The sequence below is a fragment of the Mauremys reevesii genome, linkage group 7, assembly GCF_016161935.1.
Source record: "Mauremys reevesii isolate NIE-2019 linkage group 7, ASM1616193v1, whole genome shotgun sequence".
Classification (NCBI taxonomy): domain Eukaryota; kingdom Metazoa; phylum Chordata; order Testudines; family Geoemydidae; genus Mauremys; species Mauremys reevesii.
Genome location: NC_052629.1, coordinates 36,096,948 through 36,120,173, shown reverse-complemented (window position 1 = coordinate 36,120,173; position 23,226 = coordinate 36,096,948). Strand labels below are relative to the sequence as shown.

At 37.7% G+C, this 23,226-nt stretch overlaps 1 protein-coding gene across 22 annotated transcripts in view; it reads left to right on the top strand.

The window, feature by feature from the left end:
• Window positions 1–23,226, top strand: part of PCDH15 (protocadherin related 15) — a 790,091-nt gene that overhangs the window by 753,683 nt on the left and 13,182 nt on the right. For 20 of the 22 annotated variants that reach the window (XM_039547275.1, XM_039547278.1, XM_039547285.1 and 17 more), the window contains 4 exons: window positions 1,088–1,306; window positions 4,801–4,809; window positions 7,892–8,002; window positions 22,496–22,517. In XM_039547275.1, the coding sequence (XP_039403209.1) occupies window positions 1,088–1,306; window positions 4,801–4,809; window positions 7,892–8,002; window positions 22,496–22,517 (361 nt within the window). The remainder of the gene's footprint in view (window positions 1–1,087; window positions 1,307–4,800; window positions 4,810–7,891; window positions 8,003–22,495; window positions 22,518–23,226) is intronic. The other 2 variants (XM_039547294.1, XM_039547276.1) reach the window with 1 other exon arrangement.

Genomic DNA, 23,226 nt, shown 5'->3' with positions numbered 1-23,226 from the left:
GCTGGTCGTTTTCGGGAATTAGCTCGATTCAGCTCTGGAGTGCCCTCTGCAGGCCGGTGATCCACCTGTCCTCTGGTCCCCATGTCCCTCCATGGACCCGATGGCCTTTTTCCTGGGGTGCTGCCCCCTGGCAGTAACCCCTTTCTCTCAGGGTCTCCCCTCCCCAGGGAACCCCCACCCTCTATCCCCACCTTGCCTCAGTATATGGCTACTGCCAGTCATTGTCTAGCCCCACGTCCTGGGGCAGACTGCAGTATCAGCCTTACTTCTTGTGTTTTGCTTAATACTCCTGCTAACATATCCCAGAATGATGTTTGCTTTTTTTCCAGCAGCGTTACACTGTTGACTTATAGTTAGCTTGTGATCCACTATGACCCCCAGATCCCTTTCCGCAGTACTCCTTCCTAGGCAGTCATTTTGATTATATCTGCATCTGGCTACCTGAGTTCTGTGTTATAATTTTCCATTTCTTTGATGATTTGGGCTGACTTTCTGATGCTAACATAGTCCTCACATTCCAAAACCCCACACAAAGTTTGGAATGAGCCTGGAACACTCAGTTCTTCAGGGCAACAGTGTCCTTTCATAGCTGTTTTTGGCTGATATCCATCATGCTGTCCATTTGAGGGCTATCCACTTATCCAAGGATCTGTATTTGGCATTTTATTTGTTCTACTGTTTCCAAAACAAAAGTATTGTATGAGGTTAAATCAACTTCCTGCTCAACACTCAACCAGGAGGACCAAAAGACTGATTTTTAAAAAAAAAATTTTTTTTGCCTGGTCTCTGTCCTTCAATCTGTCATGTTTGTTTAACTCTAACTCCCATTGAAGTAGCTCTTGGGGTCATGGAGACAAGTGACCCCAACACATCAAGGTATCAGTCTCTAGGGGAGATCAATATTAAATACATCAATGATAAAACTGAAAAAGGGGTTATGAAAGAATAGTAAGATTCGTAAGTACATAAAGATGAGGTATATATTATAGCACTATATACAGAACATATAGTTATTAACTCAGTGAACTAGTAGTCAGAACAGAATTAACTAGGTCTGCTGTAATAGTTCTGTTTTGTAATATTGAAGGTTCTTGGATGGAAAACTTCTGGATATCAATAAAGAATTTCAGCCATACCTTGGACAAGGAGGACGTATTCTGGAAATCCGCACCCCGGACGTGGTGGCCAATGTTAAGAAGCAGGCACAAGCTGTAGGCTACACAGAAGGGGCATTGCTTGCTTTGGCTGTCATAATCATCCTTTGCTGCATGCCTGCTATTTTAATCGTTATGGTCAGCTACAGACAGTAAGTACTCCACATTTCTTTGTCATTGAAAATTCTTTCTAATAATCTATACACTTACTACATGGGGAACTACAGTTGATAGCCCTGGTCTGCTTTGAAAGCTGTCCACATAGCCAATCTACAGTCTGGTTATTTTTAATGTTTGACTCCTCATCATGTCTTTATGTATATATGTATTTTTTTATATTATATGTATATGATGGAGTAATTATTTCAGATTATAGATGAAGTGAAACCAAAATCCTGAATCCAAATATCAAACATGTGAACAGGATTGCAATCTGAATTTCTTATCTAGCTTTCTCTTTATCATGCTTCAGCCAGAACTCTGAGTCCATATATGCCAGGGTTTCTCAAACGGGTTGCTGCTTGTGTAGGGAAAGTGCCTGGTGGGCTGGGCCAGTGTGTTTACCTGCCCCGTCCACAGTTCCAGCCGATCGCTGCTCCGGGCCAATGGGAGCCGTGATCGGCTGGACCTGTGGATGGGGCAGGTAAACACACCGGCCCTGCCTGCCCGCCAGGGGCTTTTCCTACACAAGCGGCGACCCCTGTTTGAGAAACCCTGATATATGCCCAAACTATTGGTAGCTCAGTATATGAATCGAGATTCAACATTTATATTGCAGGGAAAATGAGATAACCCAAAATTTTATTGTGGCTCTAAAATATGAGGCAATTATTATTTTTTATTTTTTCATACCTGTGAACTACTTGATTCCAGCTGGGACTGAAGTTCAAGCATCAAAACATACTGTAGAAAGGTTGTTCTTGTTGTATTCTAGCTTTTTTAAATAGGCAGAAATCTCATGAGAATTTAATTTGCTTTAAATTTCTTGTTACACTTAATGGAGTAAAGAATTTTAAATAGTTTGGCTAACAAATGGATAAACATCTCAACTTTTGGGTGCTCATCTGACCCAACAATTTGAGGTTTTCTCATTAATACATATACTCAGCAGGAAATTGAGACCATATATGACATTTCCTAATGGAAATACTAGCACCTCCATACATCAGCCTATACCTCAATCTCTCTCCTTCTCTTCAAAGGCCAGGTAAAGCAAATGGGCCCTGCAGCATGCCCTATTACTCCACAAATCTCAGCTACTTAGAACCAAGCGTGGGAGGGCTTTCCAGAGCTCAGAAGTTCTTACAGAGGATGCTCCGACATCAGATCCCTATCTTTTATATTGGGGTGATTAAGTACCAGTGCCTTTGCAGACCTCAACTTGAGGCCATGTATCACTGGGTGAAAGAATATAAAGAAACCAATGTGCATGTATTATAATAGATCACTGGAATATGAATATTATTGCAGGTCTACAATATGGTGTAATTTACCAGGTGAGATTTTAGGCTCATCAGTGCTGTTCCTTCCTACATGGTAACTGGGATAGAACACAGTACTGTTTGTCAATGCCCTGTCATAAGCAACTGCAACTACAGTGACATAAATTTAGTTGTACTTATGATAAGGCTAAATTTGACTGTATATCTGTCTGTATCCATTATATATTGTATGTGGATACCACTTTGGGCTCCAGATATTAAAATCAAATGCAATCTTATGTTTTAGTAGTGTAAGTTGAGTAACAATTCTCTTTAAAAATGGAGTACTTGTATTTTGGCATTTTTAATAGCTGAGTTAGAATATTTCCTAGAGATAGGGATGATCAGCATTCTGGTGGTTTGTGTTATAAATCAAATTTACTTAATCTTTTAAGGAGACATCACTGCATGAAAGAACACTAGTATGCCTGAAGGCATGCTTAATAGTCACATAAGAGAAGTAACTGTTTTATAGCTATTTTTAAATGGCTGATATTTGTTTGACTAACATTTATATCTGCATTTTACTAGGTTTTTTTTAGAGACTAATCTTCCAAAAAGAGTCTGAAAGGCCATGAGTTTAATTAGCTCCTGCACTAGCCAGGGGCTTTACCTAGGGAGGATAAACACTAAAGGATAACTGGAGCCCTCTATCAGGATTGAATGGGGACTATGTGCTGAATAAGCACATCCTCCAGGTTTCCTATCCACACTCCTCTCCCCAAGCAGGGTTTAACCATTCCCCTTCCAGGCAAAATATGCCTTTGAGAGGCCTGCACCTCAGAATATGCTTCCAGAAAATATATCCCTATGTTGGATTAGGTCTCCCATGTTTCTTGAGTCATACTGTGTTTAAAATTTGCATGCAGTAAATTTTTACCAAACAAAGATTCTCATTAGTTTGCAATGTGACTACTGTGTGATTTCTTTCAAGGAAGGAAAAGCAAATTGCAAAATTCCCCTTGACATGCATTGGAACAGAATCAGGTTCCAAATACATCAGGCTGCTTTAAGGAATCTATTTAGTCCGTCTAAAATCACAATTTTTTGTCTACAGGTATCATGTAGAGTTGGACTTTATATCGAACCACCACAAATAAATTATTAGTATTATGAAAAATAAATCAATAGAATTCATTTAGACTGAAGACAATATAATTGATTTCCATCTTAATATAAACCTTATATTATATTGAATTGTTTAGAAAATAATTTCATTTTTGTCTTACTCCTTAGCTCCCCTTTTTCAAAGCTGCTTTAATATAATCTCTCGATAACATTTCTGGCAAACTAGCTGCTCAATTTTGCCACTTAGTGCAAAGATTGTAGCTGAATAAATGTAACTGTCACACTCAGTGCACATATAATGGAAACATTAAGACTTGCTTGATATTAAAACTCTTTTGTGTGTAGTAGGTAGTTTTTCAATACTTTCCAGCTCAATGATCAACTAACATCCAAATAATTAATTTTACTTATTACATTTAAAAAAAAAATAAAAGTTAAACTACATGAGTTTTACATTGCTTACTTTTAATGTGAAATTATCACTGTTAAAGCACAGCTGACTGACTGTATGTATTGCTTGTAAATAATCTAATAGATTATCACTATTATTTTCTTTTAAGTGATGCTTTGAAATTCGCTATCTAAGACAAACCAAAAAGCGAATTATGAAAAATATAGTATGAATTAATCATAATAAGGGTGGCATATTCCACATAGAAGCCAAAATGTAATTGTGCTTTACTATGAAGGACTGTTTATTTAATATATGCCATGTTAAAATGAGGAGGAAATTATAAAAAATAATTCATCTGTAATATTCCACTTGTAAAAATCCTAATTCATACTTCAAAATCCACATCTTTAATCAATGTTTTTTTTTCAGATTCAGTGTAGCCCTTAACTAATTTGTCCCCTTGTAATTCATGTTTTATGGATGATAGTTTTATAACAGTCTCACAATCACAAAAGGAACTGAATGATTTTCAGTTACTGAAACATAATGGTTCTTAAATATGTCATTAATTTTGCAATTTAACATGTAAAATGATTGTCACTCTTAGTTTATTATTAATATAAAGTTCACTGTTTCAGATAATTGTTGTTATAAATGGAACCCTTCTAACATAACTTTCTCTCTCTCTCTTGCATGACAACAGATTTAAAGAGTAAGTATTTACTTTTAGATTTGCTTCTTACACTTTGTTTAAGAATAATGATATCCGATCAATATCTACTTTTTATCATTATACAAGAACAAAGGCCATTTGAAATTTAAGGGAAGTAAATGTATTGCCAGTGAAAGGAAATACTTCATATAGTCAAACTGTAGAATGCATTGCTACCTGATATTTAAAAAGAAACTTGTTAATTTTATGACCATTTAATAAAACATTCAGTTATATGCTAAAATAAGGCAATCAAATGGTCATGCTGTTTGCCTGCAGAGAGAAGAAAGGATTTTTTCCCCATTGAACAGCATTATACAATTAACGAGGTACATTTTATGCACAGGTTTAAAGATGGGATGCCATCTTATAAAAGATCAGGTGTTGGCCAGGGTCATAGCCGAGATAGCAGGTTTGGTAAATCAATGGTATGCTCTGAGTGTCTACTTCACTAAAGCACATGGAGGGGGTCTTAGGCCCATACTGAAGGTGAAATAGTGCTTCCACAACAACAATCTCTCTTTTTCTCTGTGAAGAATTTTCTGTTGGGGCTGTGTGGGACATGGAGGCACAACATCATCCCTTATTTCATTCATGACTCAAGTCAAGGTTAATTCTGGTGAGAACCAATTCTATAGGTGCTTCTAAGAAGCCACAGTATGTTTACGCCAGCTGTCCCTTCTACTCCAGGAGCCAAATTGCCAGGAAGGGGAAGCCAGTAAGATGGTGCCTGCCTCTGTTCTTTTCACTTTGATCCTGAAAATTATGATACCAAAGGGACTTACTCTTGCCAACTCACAGGCTGCTGAACTGAATGTTCTCTTAACATTTTTCACAGGCTCTGCCTAGCTAGGGAATCCAAGTAACAAGGTGAAACGCTGAAATACCATGTATGTGACACATACATACTAAATAAATAATAGCTTGATATTAAAAAATAGTTTATATTAAACTGAAAACACCCCCCACATATCTATCTATATATGTATATATGCCAATAAACTTGATTTTTTTGTGTGTTAACTGAACCACTTGCTTTTTACATCATTTATTTTATTAACTTAATTTGAATTTGGAAATGTGGACCGATATGCTGAAGAAAACACAATAAAATGTGAAGGCTTTGCTTATGTAACCCACACACGTCCTGGGTGTGGTGTTCTATCCCATCTAATGGCACCAAGAAATTAATGAGTCTGCTCTAGAGCCTTAGTTAAGGAGCATATGGCTAAGGGCCACCCGCCGACAACCAGGGTCTGTCACTTATATAGAGCACAGGATAGAGCAGGAGGATCCTATCCTGTGCTGTTTATATTTCTGTATCTTTGTGTAATTTTGTAATCATTGGGTGATTGTTCTTTACCAAGATTTTGAAGTGGTATAGCCTTAAAATAGGATTATAGTACAGAATCCATCGGTTCCATGGCTTTGTGTGGCCTTTTAATGTTTAAGAGATGTCATTAGCAGATATTGACTTCTGTTGAGGTGAACATCATGATTTATTGACCCAGGAAATAAATGTTCATTGAAACATGAAGTCAGTAAACCAAATTAATCCCTGGAGTAACTCAATTCAATTAAATAGAATTATATCTGGGCTAATTTAGCCCGATATCAGTAATGGTTATATACTATGGATAGTGCATATCCCAGAAATACCTGGTTATGAATATCATTATTTAAAACTAGCATTCTAAAGGGGAAATGAGGTTAGTTCTTCAGAAGAAACAATTATTGGGTAATGCCAGAGCAATCCAGGGTCTGAGAATTTCAGACTTCAGTATTGTTAATTTGGGGGATGCAGGGAGGAAGGTTAAAGAGTAAGAGCTTGGTAACTCTAGTTACCATCCAAATCTTTTCAGCCAAATATATATATATATTCATATAACACAATAAAATTTTATAATGAACCAGTTTTACTTCCCTATTTTGAATTGATTTTAGAACTTCAATAAATGATATCTTAGCTCCAGGCATACCATAATATAAATGTGAATAATAATAATCATGATTTATTTTGAAAATCAAGGTAGAGCCTACTGTACTCTATTCTGAATTAAATTTCTCTCAGTCCTGTTACCAGTTACTTGGTAATTATTTGCTCTGTCTCACCCCTACAAATGAACTAGAGGGCTTGACTTTATGGTCTACGTGTTGACTAGAGTTGGCCAAAAAAAGGATGTCCATTCCTGTGAAAAATTTGGTTTTTTTCCCCTAAAAAAAATTAAATATTTTTGCAGAAAGAGATTTCCTGAAAAATTTGGTTTCAGGACATCCAAAATGATAATTTTCAGGCTTGTCAGCTGCCCACCTAGAAGACTCTTGTCAATTTAATTTTCTTCCCTGGTTCTTTGCCTCCCTGGAGTTCATCCTCCTTGCCTCTCCTCTCACCCAGAGCTATGGTGCTCAGTCTCTGCAGCTGCCTGGAAGGCTCTTGTTACTTTCACTTTCTGCTTGCAGACAGAAGGCAAAATTAACAAGAGCTTTCCAGGTGGCCATCATTTCAATTTTCCTGATAGACAATCAACATTTTTCAACAAAACTGAAATTTTCATGCAGAAAATTTTGATTTTACAAAAAGGGCATTTGGAAAAATCATTCAAATGGGAAATTGTTGACCAGCTCTTATGCTGATGAAGGTGTTACAATTCATAAAAATTAAACTTTACAAATGTTTAAATTTAAATGTGACATCAATAAATGAAGGACTTTGCCAAAACAGCCAGTTCACCACATACCACTTGATGAAAACAAATATTGTTAAAGCTTAATTGACCTCTTACTCAATTAAATGTAATTGCTAATGAATGTCTTATTATTTCATGATGATCAGGTGGTTTGGCAATTATTTAAAAGTGGATGATAGTATTTAGATGCATTTTAGAGCTCTGGAATTCCATAATGAAAGAGCAAGCCATGGAGTGATACAAAGCTGAAACAAATTGCTCACATGATTACTTTTCTTTGAATACAAAACCAATAATGTTTGAGGAACTACCATCTGACTACTGTATGTCAGCCCATGTAAGCTATAGATTATTTCTAACACATATTTTTTCCCTCTCTGCACAATTTACCAAAGGCGGCAAGCTGAATGTGCAAAGACAGCAAGAATCCAGATGGCCTTACCAGCCGGCAAACCATCAAGTAGCGCTGCCAATAATCTCTATGAAGAACTCGGTGACAGCACCATGTAAGTATTCATTGTAATTCATCATTACAATTTTTAGTGAACCAAGCCATAAGTCATATTTCAGAAATGTCATTTATTACAACATAATTGAATAGACTTTTCTTGATGAGGGTATATTCCACAAACAACTTGAGCTTCTTAAAAATCAAGAAAATAAGTAAGAGGGCTGGAGATGGAGACTCAGTTGTGCTATAGTGGCACAAAAGGGACAGAATATGGGGCAGTCAGCTGGGATTTCTCCTTGTCTGGGGAATCTCCAGAGGAAGTAAAAGGTGTCTAAGTATAAAGTGCAAAGCTGCTCATTATGCATTGCTAGAGCACACTGCACTTCAGTGTTTTGAGGCCAGCACAACAGCCCATAGGTGCTAAAGCAAATTAAAATAGTCCTGAGGCTGCTCTAGTTTGCATCAAAGTTAGGGGGATTGAAAGTTGGCAGAAAGCCTTTACTTCACAGATGTACTAAATGCAGCTCTAGCACACTTGAGAACTTGGCCCAGAATATTATTACTTCCAAGCTGCCTGCTGAATATACTTTATAAAACTCAATCACAAAACCCATTTGATAGACATCTCAGTAAGAAATATTCCATTGGCTAAAGTTTTTTTCTTTGTAAATCTGCAGTAATTTAAATGTTGAAAATAAACACAATGGGTCAATAAAATAGATTGTAAAAAAAATAGTAGTTAAAGGAAAGCATCTTTTTACCATTATATGTTGGTAACATATTTGTAGCTGGAATGTGTCTTGGGTCTTCTTTTCTAACAGTATGATATGACCAAAGTCATTGTTCTATTAAGACATTAAATTACTAAGAAAGGGTGAATTGTACTCATGCACTGATGTAACTTAATTGTAGTCAAGGGACTCCAAGCAGAAATCAACACAGTATGAACAGACCATAAAAGTATAGTACAGGAGATATTTACACGTACAATATTTTTGCTTATAGGTTAATGTCAGAAAATATGTATTACTTGTGTATTATTTTAAAAGAATAACATTAAGATGACAACACTAAAAAGAACAGACTTCATAAAGTATTGGGGGGGTGCTATCTAGTGTTGGTTGATTTTTGTTCTATTTTGAAGTCATTTTTTTCCCCTTGATCAGAGAGTTCATATATATATTTGAGTTTATAGAAATTTTACTATCGCAGGGCAAAGAAATCATTGATATAGTATGTTTTAAGCTTTGATTATTTAAAGACAGTGTCTGATTTTCCAAATGTTTTGGGTTGAATTTCTCTTTGTGAATAGAGAACCTTTGCATTACTCTTTGAAGCAGGAGTAGCTTCTCTTCCAAAATTTAACCACTGATTTTTCCACCCTCATGGTATTTTATGCCTATGAATTGTTACTGTTTGGGTAGCTGGAAGAAAAGTATATTTCACAGAAATACAACACACAGGCCTGGTCTACACTAGGCGTTTAAATCGGTTTTAGGAGCGTAAAACCGATTTAACGCCAAAACCGTCCACACTAGGAGGCACCTTATATCGATTTTAATGGCTCTTTAAACCGGTTTCTGTACTCCTCCCTAACGAGAGGAGTAACGCTAGTATCGGTATTAACATATCGGATTAGGGTTAGTGTGGACGCTGATCGACGGTATTGGCCTCCGGGAGCTATCCCACAGTGCACCAGTGACCGCTCTGGACCGCAATCTGAACTTGGATGCAGTGGTCAGGTAAACAGGAAAAGCCCCGCGAACTTTTGAATATTTCCTGTTTGCCCAGCGTGGAGCTCCGATCAGCACAGGTGGCGATGCAGTCCGAAATCAAAATAAAAGAGCTCCCGCATGGACCATGCGGATGTGATCGCTGTAAGGGCAGGCAAATCCGTTCTATCAGCGCTCCGTTACAGAAGATGAAATTCAGAATCCTTTTTTTAAAATCTCCAGACAGACGCCATAGCAGGGACTCAGCGCACTGCAGCGTGACAAGCGTAACGGAAAGCCAAAGAATCAAATGGATGCGCATGGACTGGAGGACTGAAGCTATCCCACAGTTCCTGCAGCCTCCGAAAATTATTTGCATTCTTGGCTGAGCTCCAAATGCTTCTAGGGTCAAACACAGTGTCCATGGTCAGGGCATAGCTTGGCAATCTACTCACCCACCCCCACCCACCCCAGAAGCGAAAGGTAAAACAATCCTCTGACTCTTTTACATGTCACCCTATCTTTACTGAATGCTGCAGATAGACGCGATAGTGCAGCACTCAACACCAACATCCTTGCTCCCCCCCCGCCATGGGCGGCTTGTGGTACAATACGATGGAAATCCATCCTCATCATCAGCATAAGCTGATCGTAAAAAAAGCTGGAAATCCATCCTCATCATCAGCCTCAGCTGATGGTACAAAAGGACTGGTAACCGTCCTCGTCATCAGCCTATTGGCCCTAATTTTTTCTGGTGGATGGATGGTGCAATATGGCTGGTAACCATCCTCATCATAGCAACAGGGGGCTGAGCTCCATCAGCCCCCACCCTTCATGTGTAAAGAAAAGATTCAGTTGCCCCTGGACTAGCAGTGGGATGCTGGGCTTCTCTCCTACACACTGCTTAATGTCCTGTCTGGACTATCATAGCAGCTGGAGGCTGCCTTCCACTCATTTCTCACTAACAAGTCAGTGTGTCTTATTCCTGCATTCTTTATTAATTCATCACACAAGTGGGGGGACAATGCTACGGTAGCCAAGAAAGGCTGGGGGAAGAACGGAATCAACAGGTGGGGTTGTTACAGGAGCACCCCCTGTGAATAGCATACAGATAATAATTTCTGCAGGCTCTGACACAGAGCAGCTGTGCTCTCTGGTTCTATGATACGGTGGTTCTCTAGCACACTTGCCTATATTAGGCAGCACTGATTCTATTTTTAGATACCAAAAAGGAGGGATTGACTCAGGGAGTCATTCCAAATTTTTGCTTTTGCGCCCCTGGCTGATCGGCCAGGGGCACTTATGACAGCAGCTAATGGTACAAAACGATGGAAGGTGCAATATGGCTAGTAACCAATCTTGGCTTTTGCGCCCCTGGCTGATTGGCCAGGGGCACTAGCAGCAAATGGTACAAAAGGACTGGTAGCCATGATCATCCTCAGTTCCAATTTATGGAAGGGTTTGGATGGTGCAATATGGCTAGTAGCCATCTCTGCTGTCATGCAAAAGCAAAAGCATGCTTCTGTGTAGCGCTGCTGAACCGCCTCTGTGAGCGGCATCTAGTACACATACGGTGAGAGTCACAAACGGCAAAACAAGCTCCATGATTGCCATGCTATGGCATCTGCCAAGGCAATCCAGGGGAAAAAGGCGCGAAATGCTTGTCTGCCGTTGCTTTCCCAGACGAAGGAGTGACTGACGACATTTACCCAGAACCACCCGCGACAATGATTTTTGCCCCATCAGGCACTGGGATCTCAACCGGAAGTTCCAAGGGGCGGAGGCTGCGGGAACTATGGGATAGCTAGGAATAGCTACCCACAGTGCAACGCTCCAGAAATCGACGCTAGCCACGGACCATGGATTTAATGCTACCACCGACTAATGGTATTTTATAAATTGATTTTATAAATTCTGTTTTACAAAACCGGTTTATGCAAATTCGGAATAATCCCGTAGTGTAGACGTACCCACACAGAATTTAAAAGGTCTTGATCTAGGTGGGACTACTCGCATCTTTATAATTACACCCATGCTGATGTACTTTGCTGGATCCAGGGGCGGCTCTACCTTTTTGGCCGCCCCAAGCAGTCATGCGCGGGAGGCGCCCCGGAGCCGCGGGAGCAGCGGACCTCCCGCGGGCATGACTGCAGAGGGTCCGCTGGTTGCGCGGCTCGGCTGGACCTCCCGCAGCTGCGGACGGTTCGCAGGTCCGGCGGCTCCGCTTGAGGCATGACTGCGGCAGGTCCGCCGGCCCAATCTGCCGCCCCCCCGGGAAAGGGCCGCCCCACGCGCGTGCTTGCCGCGCTGGGGTCTGGAGCCGGCCCTGGCTGGATCAAGACCCTGGTTCCTTAAAGTCTAACCCAATTCCTGTGAAAGTAACAGGAAGACTGCAATTCACTTTACTAGCAGTTGGATTGGACTGGTTACAAATGGGCATTAGAAGCCTTATGAGTCTGCATTCTCCATCTAATTGATGTGCTTTCAGCCAGGCTAAGACCAGGCCTTAGTGTTTGTAGACAAAATTTGAAACTGCAAAGTTTTGCATAGGCATAATGAGTTGCAGATGCAAATCTGAATACTTGCACCTCTGATTTAGAGACACACTTACTCAGATTTGTAACAACACTTCAACTAAAAGTATACATTTAGCAAATACAGATTTTTCCCTATAAAGCACCATCTATGGAATATATATATATATATATAATATAAAACCCATTGGAAAAATGACAATTAATATTTCCACAACACTGAGATATTGATCAAGGAATCTCTAGTAGAAGACAGAGATATGGAAAAATAATGTAAATCAATGCACTTAATAATTTTTAAGGAGAGAATGTTTTTCAATAAAATTTAAATAAAAGTTTATCAAAAATCCGTGAAGTTTAACTGAATCCCAATATTTAATCTAAAGGCAACAATCTATCTCAGAAAATCAATTTTCAGGAAAAAAAATTATAGCAGAATATTGTAAACTCATTTTCAACTTGCAGGTGAATTGCAATACTACATTTAAATTGCTATAGTGTATTATAATCTTATGCATCACTTTATTTTTTCTTCTCAATTATTCCTTGACTCTCCAACAATTTTCTTAAATACCAAATAATGGAAATTTAAGAAAATTGAAAAATTGTCTTTATTTTTCATGTCTTTCCATAATTGTCCTTTGTCAAACATTTTCTTTCTGTAGTGCTGCCTTACGTCTTATTTTCTTAATTTGGTTTTTGTGGAAAGTTAAGTGGAACTAAACTTCTTTTTGTTTTAAATCTGTCTTATGTCTCATGACTTCCATTCTTTCTCCATCTTTGGATACATAGGCATCAGTAAGTAAACTTAGTTCATCATGCATAATATTTGTAGCCAATAGAAACAGTAGTTGATTCTTCTATACTTAGTTTATGTTAAAACTGTAATTAATTGCCATTGATTATTAGCCTTTATTTTACAATGGTGTACTACATGGAAGACATTTACTTTTAAGTGGAAAGATTTGTGTATCTCCTTTCATTTTCCTTTTGTACCAAGTAGCGATTAAATACAGAACTGTAATTGCTGAACTTGAATAGTATTATTTCTAAGGACCTCCAGTCTCAGCACCTACATTCTTTGGTGATTGGTGCTCTTCAGATACCTAAAACAGATGGATAGGGAAGCAGGTTTCTCAAGCTCAGATTCAGTCAGAACCTTTTCATCCTTTACCCATAATTCCTTTTTAGGCAGCCATCACTGCTCCAGTTTGCAGAAATATGACTTCAAACCAATCTGATGCAGTTTCTTGTTGGAACAAAGAGACAAAAGATTGTTCTACAAATATTAAGGTTTCATCATAAAATAACTCTTTAGCGTTTTCATATAAAAATAATTCAGCAATCAAGCAGCTTTTCGAATAATCCATTTATATATATATCAAGGATATATCAGCTTGTATGTGCTTTGTATTTGGAAGCAAAGTGGATCTTCATTTAACTTCAGGAATCATTGATTTTTCCAGTCTCTACATTTGAAAATTCATGTGATCACTAAGATGACTGAGGAAGCTTGTCCAATATGTGTCAAGGCATATTGTTTAAAAATAAGTTAATGATGTAAAATACCATATCAAATCCCCATGATCAAATACTCATTAAGTACTGACACTATTGGGAATGTAGACCTACTCTAAGTGGTAGTTTCTGAGATACATTCTGTTTACCAGTGTTATTCCGTGCACTGGGGAGAGTATCCTCTTTGCTGTAGCCCTTTTCAGGGGTGCCACATACTCTCCACTGCTTGTCAGCCTCATTTAATGCCCCAGGTCCTTTTGGAAAAAAGTGTGCTCCCTTGTGTGTGTAAAGGGAGTAGTTCTTATACCCCATGAAATGATTCCTGTCTGCCACTCCTGTTCAGTCAACATGTATACAGATAGATTTAGAGAGTATAGATTTTCCGTGTATATCAGCTTCCAGACAAATCAAGAAACAAAATAATTGTATTATAACCTTTCCTTATTTCCTAAATGTATATATTTTTGAGCTTTTATGCCCACATATTTAAAGGGGCGTCTGTGTGGCTTCTTATTTTACTCTCGTTCAGTACTGTTTAAATGTCTTTTCCCCTATTTTTGAGTGATTTCTCACCTTGGAATGTTTAACTATGCCATGGTAAATTTCCCTTAGCGTAATGTTCATGACATTTTTTGTGTGTGTGGCAGGTGTGTGTGTGTGAGAGAGAAAGACATTCCAGAATATAGAACTATTGAACTAAGCACTCCTAGAACTGTGTCCTGCCATTTTCACTAAACATTGTACAATATTGGGACTTGCCTAGACAAATAGCTAGTGTGCTTCAAGCTGGGGTAGACTCTACAATCACATGCTAGAATTAAAAAAAAACTATTCTTTTCGATTAAGAAAAACTGGGTCAGGTGTTTTTAAACTTAAAAAAAAAAAATTACTTTGGGTAGCGACCAAGCCTGGAAAATTTCAACTGGAAAGCTGAAAATATTAGACATTTATGAGTTACTGAAAATGGGGAATAGAAAGGAACTCATAGGCAACTTTATTTTATCATGTAGTTGTCATTACTACTTTAGCTGTTCTATAGCTGTAATTGATATACATTTAGGACTATAAGGTGGTAGGATTTTGAGTAATTTAGCTATCGTATCCCACTACACATGGATATTCTGAACATGTAATTTGTGTTATAGAAAAACTATTTTAGAAATATATATTTTTTTTAAGGATTAGGACTATTTTTTGTATCACTGCATCTGTAAAGGTACATCCATTAGTTACAATTGGTTCATCTACACCAGACATACAGGGAAACATAAAAGCTCTACTAAAGTTACAATTTTAAAATTCAATATGTCATCATTTCCAGGTCTAAAAGCCAGTGCTGGGTCTTATTGGTGAAAAAAGGGGAATCACCCCTTTACAGGGATTAAGCTCCACTTCTAACCAAATCCAAAGTTGACTTAAACTTGTCACTAGCCCAGGAAATTTTTTGTAAGTTCCAGGCCTCAGGCAGCTGTAATTTGGAAGAGGACAAGTGAAGGATACTTGAAACAGTTTCTGACAATTTGTTTAAGAGTTTGAAATATTAGCAGTAGTCCAAGCTACATTATATTTCCATTTTAGGTTGCATAAATGTTGTGTAGCATAACTGTTACTAACAAGATGTATGGAAAAATGTATTCAAGTGTTTGTTTAGATTACTGTATAAGGGGAAATAATAATTGAAAAGGAAAGTGTAATTGTTTCCAAGGATAGAAAGGCTATGTGGTTAAGGTTAGAACTCATTTATGTAGGTCAAAGCTTGTTTTCTTCCTCTTTTCTTCATATCCTTTTCATCTAGAGAAGATGTAAAAGTAAATGTCTTGCCTCAGTAGACTTTTGTAAATATTTATTTTGAATAACAATACGTTAGAAGTAATGCTATGGCATTAATTTACATCATAAATTTATTTTTTCTCATAAAAATCTATATACATGCATGTTTCCTTACATGTGATTATCTTCTTTTCTTTCAAGTCTTTTTCTTCTCTACCATTTCCAACAAAGCAGGGGAAAAAAGTCAGTCTTAGAAGAAGGAGACCGTCAAAGAGTAATAAGCAGCTTTGCTTCACGTGCTATTGAGGCTCACAAGCAGTCTAATATCAATGGATCGTTGAACAATAATCTCCCCAAATCTGCAAGTAACATTACATTTTTATCTGATGAGAACCCACTAACAACTCAGAATCCTTTGTATATGGAAGGTGTTGTTCAAGGTTCTCCAAGCTCTTCATTGCTACGGAAGAGGAAAGATATTTTAGACAGTCTTTCACCTAGAAGATTAGCCTTGAAAGATGCCTTTTTGGGGTCCCCTTTGGGAGGCATTCACCGTGCATGGACATTACCAATTCGTATTACTAGGAGACATGTGTCTGATGTTCTAAGTAGGCCAATTATCATGGATCCAGTTCAGTGGCAACAGGAAAGACTCAAAGCAGAGAATGAAAGAACTGACAATCAGCACAGCAGGGTTGATATTAGCAGTCCAATATTCAAAAAAATTATTGGCACCAAGTTAACTGTAAAAGAGAAGGCAAGACAGTTTGAGCAACAGGCTTTGCAGGAAATGAAACAAGTGAAATTCTCTGATATGAAATGTTCACATTCACCAACACACAGCAACTACCACGAAGAAGGAGAAAACATGCTAGAGTTGTCTCCTGAATGTCTGCTTGCTTCTCCATGCCATCGCTCTCCTCCTTTCTCCTCTTTGACACCTTCTACTGAAGTAGTTGAATTTCAATCACTTGCAGTTCCTTCAGTAATCATCACTCATCATGACTGTCCTGAAGAACTTTCTCCTCCACCAACTCACAAACCACCAACTCCTTCTTTTAGGATAAAGAGACCAGTTTGCCAAAGTTTTCTGGCTGCTCAAACCAAAGTGGAAGTAACAGAAAGCATTCCAGATCCACCCAGAACTCCCCCTCCTCCACCACCCCTGCTGCCACTTCCTCCTCCAACTCCTCCTCCATTGCCACCACAACCTCCATCTCTTCCTACCATTTCTCTAGCCCTCTCCTCCTCATCTACTCTAAGTACCCAGCACCTTTCTCCTGTAAAGCATACTAAGTCCCCTGCCAAACAGCTACCAGTATCATCCCAGGCCACAGCACCTGAGCCACCACCTCACAGGGAGTTGAAAGGGATTCTCAAAAATATTCACAACTTAGCAGATATTGAAAAATCTGTGGCCAACATGTACAGTCAAATAGACAAAAACCACATTCTACCCAAGCACATATCCAAACTTAAACCAATTGCAGCATCCGAACTGCCAACTACAGAAACTGTTGCTGAGCACAGCCAGCAGAATGGCAACTTGAGCTGTATAGTTGAGGAACTTGAAAAGCGATTTCCATCCCAGTCCACTGCATTATAAAATTACAGCTGAATTTTTTGAAAATTTTCTTGTTATATTTTGTATGACATGGCTATCACAGTACATGTTATCTGCCTCATATGTTCCGTAGCTAAAGTACTTCAACGCTGATGAAAGAATCAGACTTTTTTCCTCTTTGCTGAATATTGCTATTTGTTTGTTCCTGATGCTAAACCTACAGTCCATTTTCTTTGCCTGATCACTCATAACTTTGTAATGTATGATATTTTTAAAGGTAGTTCTGTCCACTCTTCATTTTACTGTTTTATTATGCTGATTTTTCTTCTTTGTCTGCATGCAAAAGATTCATGGGGGAAAGTGTCCCTTTAAAACCAATGAACTATATATAGCAGGCATATGTTGACACTGCTTTATTCTAAACACTCTGCATTGTTTTGTCATGAGGGAACTCTAGTGTTGTAGGTTATGTCAATAAGCAAGGCAATTATCCTGAAATACCGAAGGCATCTCTTGCTTTACCCATAAAGTGTACATCATGGGAGAACTCTTACTTTTACTGTAAAATGTTGGATGTCACAGAAAAGCAAATGATGCTAGAAAACCAACTCAGCAATAACAAGACAAAGTTGTTACAATAATGTATCATGTCATTCTATAGGAGATTGTATAAATAACATTTTGCTCTGGTGATGTGCTTTCATCTCACTGTTGCCCTTGTAGGTTTGATAATGTTTTTTTTTCTATTTATTTGTCAGTCAACCTTATTGTCCTCCTTTTTGTTATCTATATTATGCCTCCCATTGCTTTCTTTATTCCGAAACTTCATATTGCGGGTCTTCACTTTTGTAAACCATTTAATGTAAAAAGAGCTTGTTAATTGTGGTTGTTCATATTAATTAGGTATCTCTTTAATCATATTTCATGCTAACTTGCTAAATATTGGTGGTTATTTCCACCAATAACATTTTTGCGTATCTTTGAATGTAATAATCATTCTGATCAGTGTCATAAAAAAGGTTTTATAAGTGTCTGTAAAAGATGTATATAGTATGGGTAGCATTAATTTAATTAAACCTACTCTTAAATATTTTGATTATATTAAATTAGCTTGTCCTTTGAAACAAATAATAAGTAAAAGGAGGTTTGGCATAAAAAATTAATGTAAGTTTAGCTCCGTGCTCAGTTTTATTTGTCCTCTTTTGCCAAAATCCTAGATAATCATATTAAAACTGACACTTTTTATAGAATTAAATGCAGTGGGGTGAGGAGCCAGTACTTAAAGGAAGCTACAATAAAAACGTAAAACCTGTCCATGAGAAAATGTTATCTGTTCTAAGCAGAAAGGTAATTATAAGGGTAATTAGCTAACTGCCTAGAAATAGCCAGCTTTTCCACAGCACATGGTTTTCTTTTCTTTTCACTACAGTTGAAACAAGTATGGATGTTTCAATCAGAAATTGCATTTTTGTCCCAGAGCCTAATGCTGTGAACTTCATCACATAAATTCTGCTGATATATTTGAAATACTCAGTGCCTAATATAGTCTCTTTGCATAGTGGGTGAGATTTTAGGTCCAATGCATGTAATGAATAGCGATAATAGCCAAATGTGTAGGGAACATGATAATCAATTTTTTGCTGTAACACGGGTTTAATATTTTATAGGATTCAAGTGTTTATAGTAATTGCCTACAGTGCTAAATTCTCAGTGAGTAGTACAACTGCAGCACTAGCAGCAAGTTTCCACTCACAGCCCATCAGACAATAAGCAAAGAAGTCTGTAAGGTTTAACTCTAAACTAGATGTATGCCCGTAATTCAGGATTTGTCGCTGGAATAATCCACAATACTAGGTGGCCACTGACGTATCTCCAGAATGCCAGACATTCCAGTACTACTGGAAATGGCAGGGGACCACCCCTAACAGTGTGATCCTGCCCTGACAGTGTGTACAAGGTCACACCAGCAGGGGTGGAGCGGTGCACTCTTCAGAATGCTGTCTACCATGCATAATACTGGATGAAACCACATCTGGCTTTACATCAGGACAGGACAAACCAAACAAGAGCAGGACTGTCCGGCTGAAAACTGGATTAGTGGCCTGCCTACAATGGTTTGCATTTGGTCAGATGTATATGCAGTACTGCAGTAGTGTAGTGAGTAGATTTTATAAGCCCTGATTCAGCAAAGACTTAAGCGCTTAACTTTATACACTGAACAGTACAAGTGAATTAAATGGAACTAGTCCCAATGCACACGGTTAAGCACATATGTAAGTCTTTGAAGGATCAGGGCTATAATTCACTTATGTGAAGTATATTATATAGATAAATATGGCCTGACGTTATCCATACATTCCATTGAAGTCAATGGGAGCTGCAGCTGCTCAGCATTTTTGAAAATCTGGCTAATAGTGTATTTCTTCAAATTTTATTCAACTATAATTTTGTGTGACCTTCCTTAATCTGAATGGTCACATAGGCTACAACAGCCTCGTTTTTTTAGTTTAATCTGTTCAGGCTCAAAAGAATCTGTAGGAAAAATGATACCACATGAACTAGTTCTTCACCCACATGTTGCACTTTCTTCATCATTTTGGAGAACCCTCCTTAATACTAATAAAAGTTTTAATGTTTCGGGTTTTTAATTTTTTTTTTCATTTTCATTAGAGTTAATACCTATGGGCAACCTTGGTTAGCCAGCTGAGGTTTTTGGTACTAGCTGGCAATATACTCCAGTGTGTTTTTCTTGAAAAATGACTTTTTGTTACAGTTCCAATACTGTGCAATGATAAAGTGGCAATCTGGAGCAGTAGGAAGTACAAGTTCCTCTCTGCCCCCTCACATCCTTTTGCCCGTGTTTTCTTATAAGATTATAAAGTCTTTGGGGGCAAGGACTGTATCTTACAGTGTATTTTTACAACACTTAGGACAATGGAGGCCCAGTCTCAGCTGAGGCCTCTGTATGCTACTGTAATACACATAATAATAAATTACTGAAAAGTCTCCAAAACAAATTCCAAAGACCTTGAAAATCAAGGCTGTTATTGTTAGTCCCAGTAACTTAATTGTCATGCTCCCTGAATTGGTTCCTTAGGATTGACTGTAGACTGGACATGTGGCCTGTATATGCTATTTTTGTACCAATTTGACTGTCTTTAGGATCAATTGAACAGTGAATTGATTACATAAGTAACTAACACTTCCTTCAGCACCAGATAAGAGGGCCCGCAGTTCATTCAATACTCAAAGCTGGTTTCTGGCTTCATCATTCCCTTAACTCTCACCATTCTAAATTTCATTTTTTCTTACTTAAAAAAAAAACTTAAAACACAATCATTGTTTATTTGTTTTTTAAATTCAGGTTCTAAGGTAGTTAAATAACAATCAACAGTATGCAATTGGTAAGAGATACTATCTGTCTTGCCACTGGCTATTTGGAGAAAAAAATGGCAATTATATGTTTAGAAAATGTTTGTCTTGCTAGCTTTGAACTGAGTGAAACCTTTTCTCTCAAAAGACAAAAAGCAGATCAAACAATTCCTAATTCTAACTTGTATTTACGGTGTTTTGCTTTTGATCTTTCTTTTGCTTTTAATACAAGAATAAATATAAAATATCTTAAACAAAATAAAACACTCAGAAGGATTGAAGCGGATAGATAACTGCTGGGAAAGACAATTCAAAATTCCTTCAAATTACATTTGTAATGTAGAGCAGTGGAAGGTGTGCCATTTGTGCAAATAACTTCATTTTCACAGTAATCCTAAACTATAAGCACTAGTTATATAAAATAAGTGTTGTGTATGTTTTGGCATTAGCATACATCATCATTCATACTGTTTCCCTTGTTTTTCTTTTTTTACTAAATTGAGGGCGTCTGTCAGATTGAAAGCCATGGAAACCAGATGGTACTTTTTATCCAGACATTATTACAGATCCTTTGGGGGAGATTTTTTAAATTATTTAATGGGAATGAAATATGTAGTTTCACCTTGGACTTTCCTTTTATAATGGAAACTTGCGGTGTAGAGTGAAATACCAAGAGAAATGAAAGCTAGTAGAAAGTTTTGCCTCTTTTTTGAAAGTGTCCAACCATTAATAGTAGAGAAACATTATGAGCACTTCTCAAAAGGCTTGATTATGCAATATCGGCATATTCTCAGCAAATTGAATTAAAAAAGTAAATAAATATTAACTTACTTTTATTACTTGCACTTTTAATCTACAGTGTGTTGACTATACAAGAGCAATTAAATTTAATAGGTTTGCTTATCCTCCTTGAAACTCAAGACCTTCAATTTCTAGAGATTGTTGTAGGCTACAAGGAAACCAAATACAGCGTTGCTCAAGTAGGCGTTGGAAAGTTAAAGATCGTATTTTGGTGATAAATCTTCATTTCATTACTTTCTTATCATAGGGACAACTGCAATAATTTACCCTGATAATCAATAACGTGCTGAATATTAATAGAAAAGCTTTACAGATAGTGATATTAAAAATGGAGAGTGTTCATTCTGTTCTTTAGTTTTCTCTCAACTGTAATTAAATGATTTTCCCCTACGCTGCTGTCTATGTACTAGTTTAAGCTCAACACAGTTTTGAGCATTTACCCTGTCTATCTCAAAATATGTAAATGCTGTTCAGTATTTTTGCCTAAACCATTTAAGGTTCATGGAATGAAATGTGAAAGTATAAGAATTGACAGACATAGAGCAGTTTTCCAGTATATGAGTGGTTCACTGAATATGAATTAAAAACAGAAAGTATTCCAATAAGATCAAAAGCACAAAGCCTGTGGGAAAATAACCATAGATAGCTGAAGGAATATAATGCCCATGTAAATACATTGAGGAAATGTTAGAATAGGTATAATTTGAATAATAATGTTATTAGCAGAAATTAACAATAGAAGCTCAGGGCCAAATTCTAGCAAGCCCTGCCTGGGTGCAGAAAGCCCAAAAGCAAAATAAAAGCTAAGTGTCTATCAGCTGCAAGAGGGAGCAAAACAGAGAATTCTGCACCTGCTCTGTGCCACAAGGAAGATCTCTATGGCAGGACTCCAGCCTCACTGTGGGAAGAAAGGAAATGGATGGGCAAGGGATATGACCAGTGGCACTATGCACGGTGTGTGTGCTGCCTCTCCCTATCCATATCCTATTGTACCAGTGCACTGACTCTGACTTATTGGGGCTCGGTATGCAGCTCTAAACAACACACAGATGCAATACTCTTCCTCAAATATAGTTGTGTAAGTCCAGACATTTATTTTGTCTCTAAAGACACATTGATTTTGTATTCTTAGATAAATATTTCTTACCACGTTAGCAACATTTCCAAGGACAATTTTTCCACCTCACTTCCATGAAAATAGTGAATATGAACTACATCTTTACACACTCTCTTAGAGATGTGCATCTAATGATATGTTTTTCTTTTTCTGAATTTAGGCGAGGATATGCACAGCAAGAGGTAAGGCTATTCCCCAACTATATTATTAAAACAGTGTGATAACAGAGAACGTGTATCTTCCTATTTACAGCACTTTTTCTTCAGCTGTTTAAAACACAGAGAATTTTCTTTTCAAATATGTTAGCTTGATTGAAATCTTAACAATAAATTAAAAATTTGCATTAATATAAATTAAATTTCTTAAAAGGCTGAAGATTGATGGGGAAAGCTGGGGCAAACCCATTAATGTCAGGGCCTGCAAGAGCAGTGTATCCAGCTCCATATGCTCTGTACCCCCTTTGGCATCTGCAAAATCACTACCTTGCTGTGATTTGCTCCTTCTGGAGGGCTACATTCATGTATCTCCTCCAATGGGGTGAACAGAGCAAGTAGCAGGACTTCCTGCTTTTTTCATAAAGGCTTTATTTTGGCAAATAAACTCATGAATGGTACCTTACTATACAAATAACCCCATTGAATTCAGTGGGACTACTCACCTAGTAAGATACTACTCTTCTTGAGGAAGGATGGCAGCATCTGCCCCTAAATTACAATGCAATATGTGATGTGTGTTGTAAATTACAACACTCAAAGTAAAAGCAGCAAAGAATCCTGTGGCACCTTATAGACTAACAGACGTTTTGCAGCATGAGCTTTCGTGGGTGAATACCCACTTCTTCGGATGCAAGAGGAGAAGAAGTGGGTATTCACCCACGAAAGCTCATGCTGC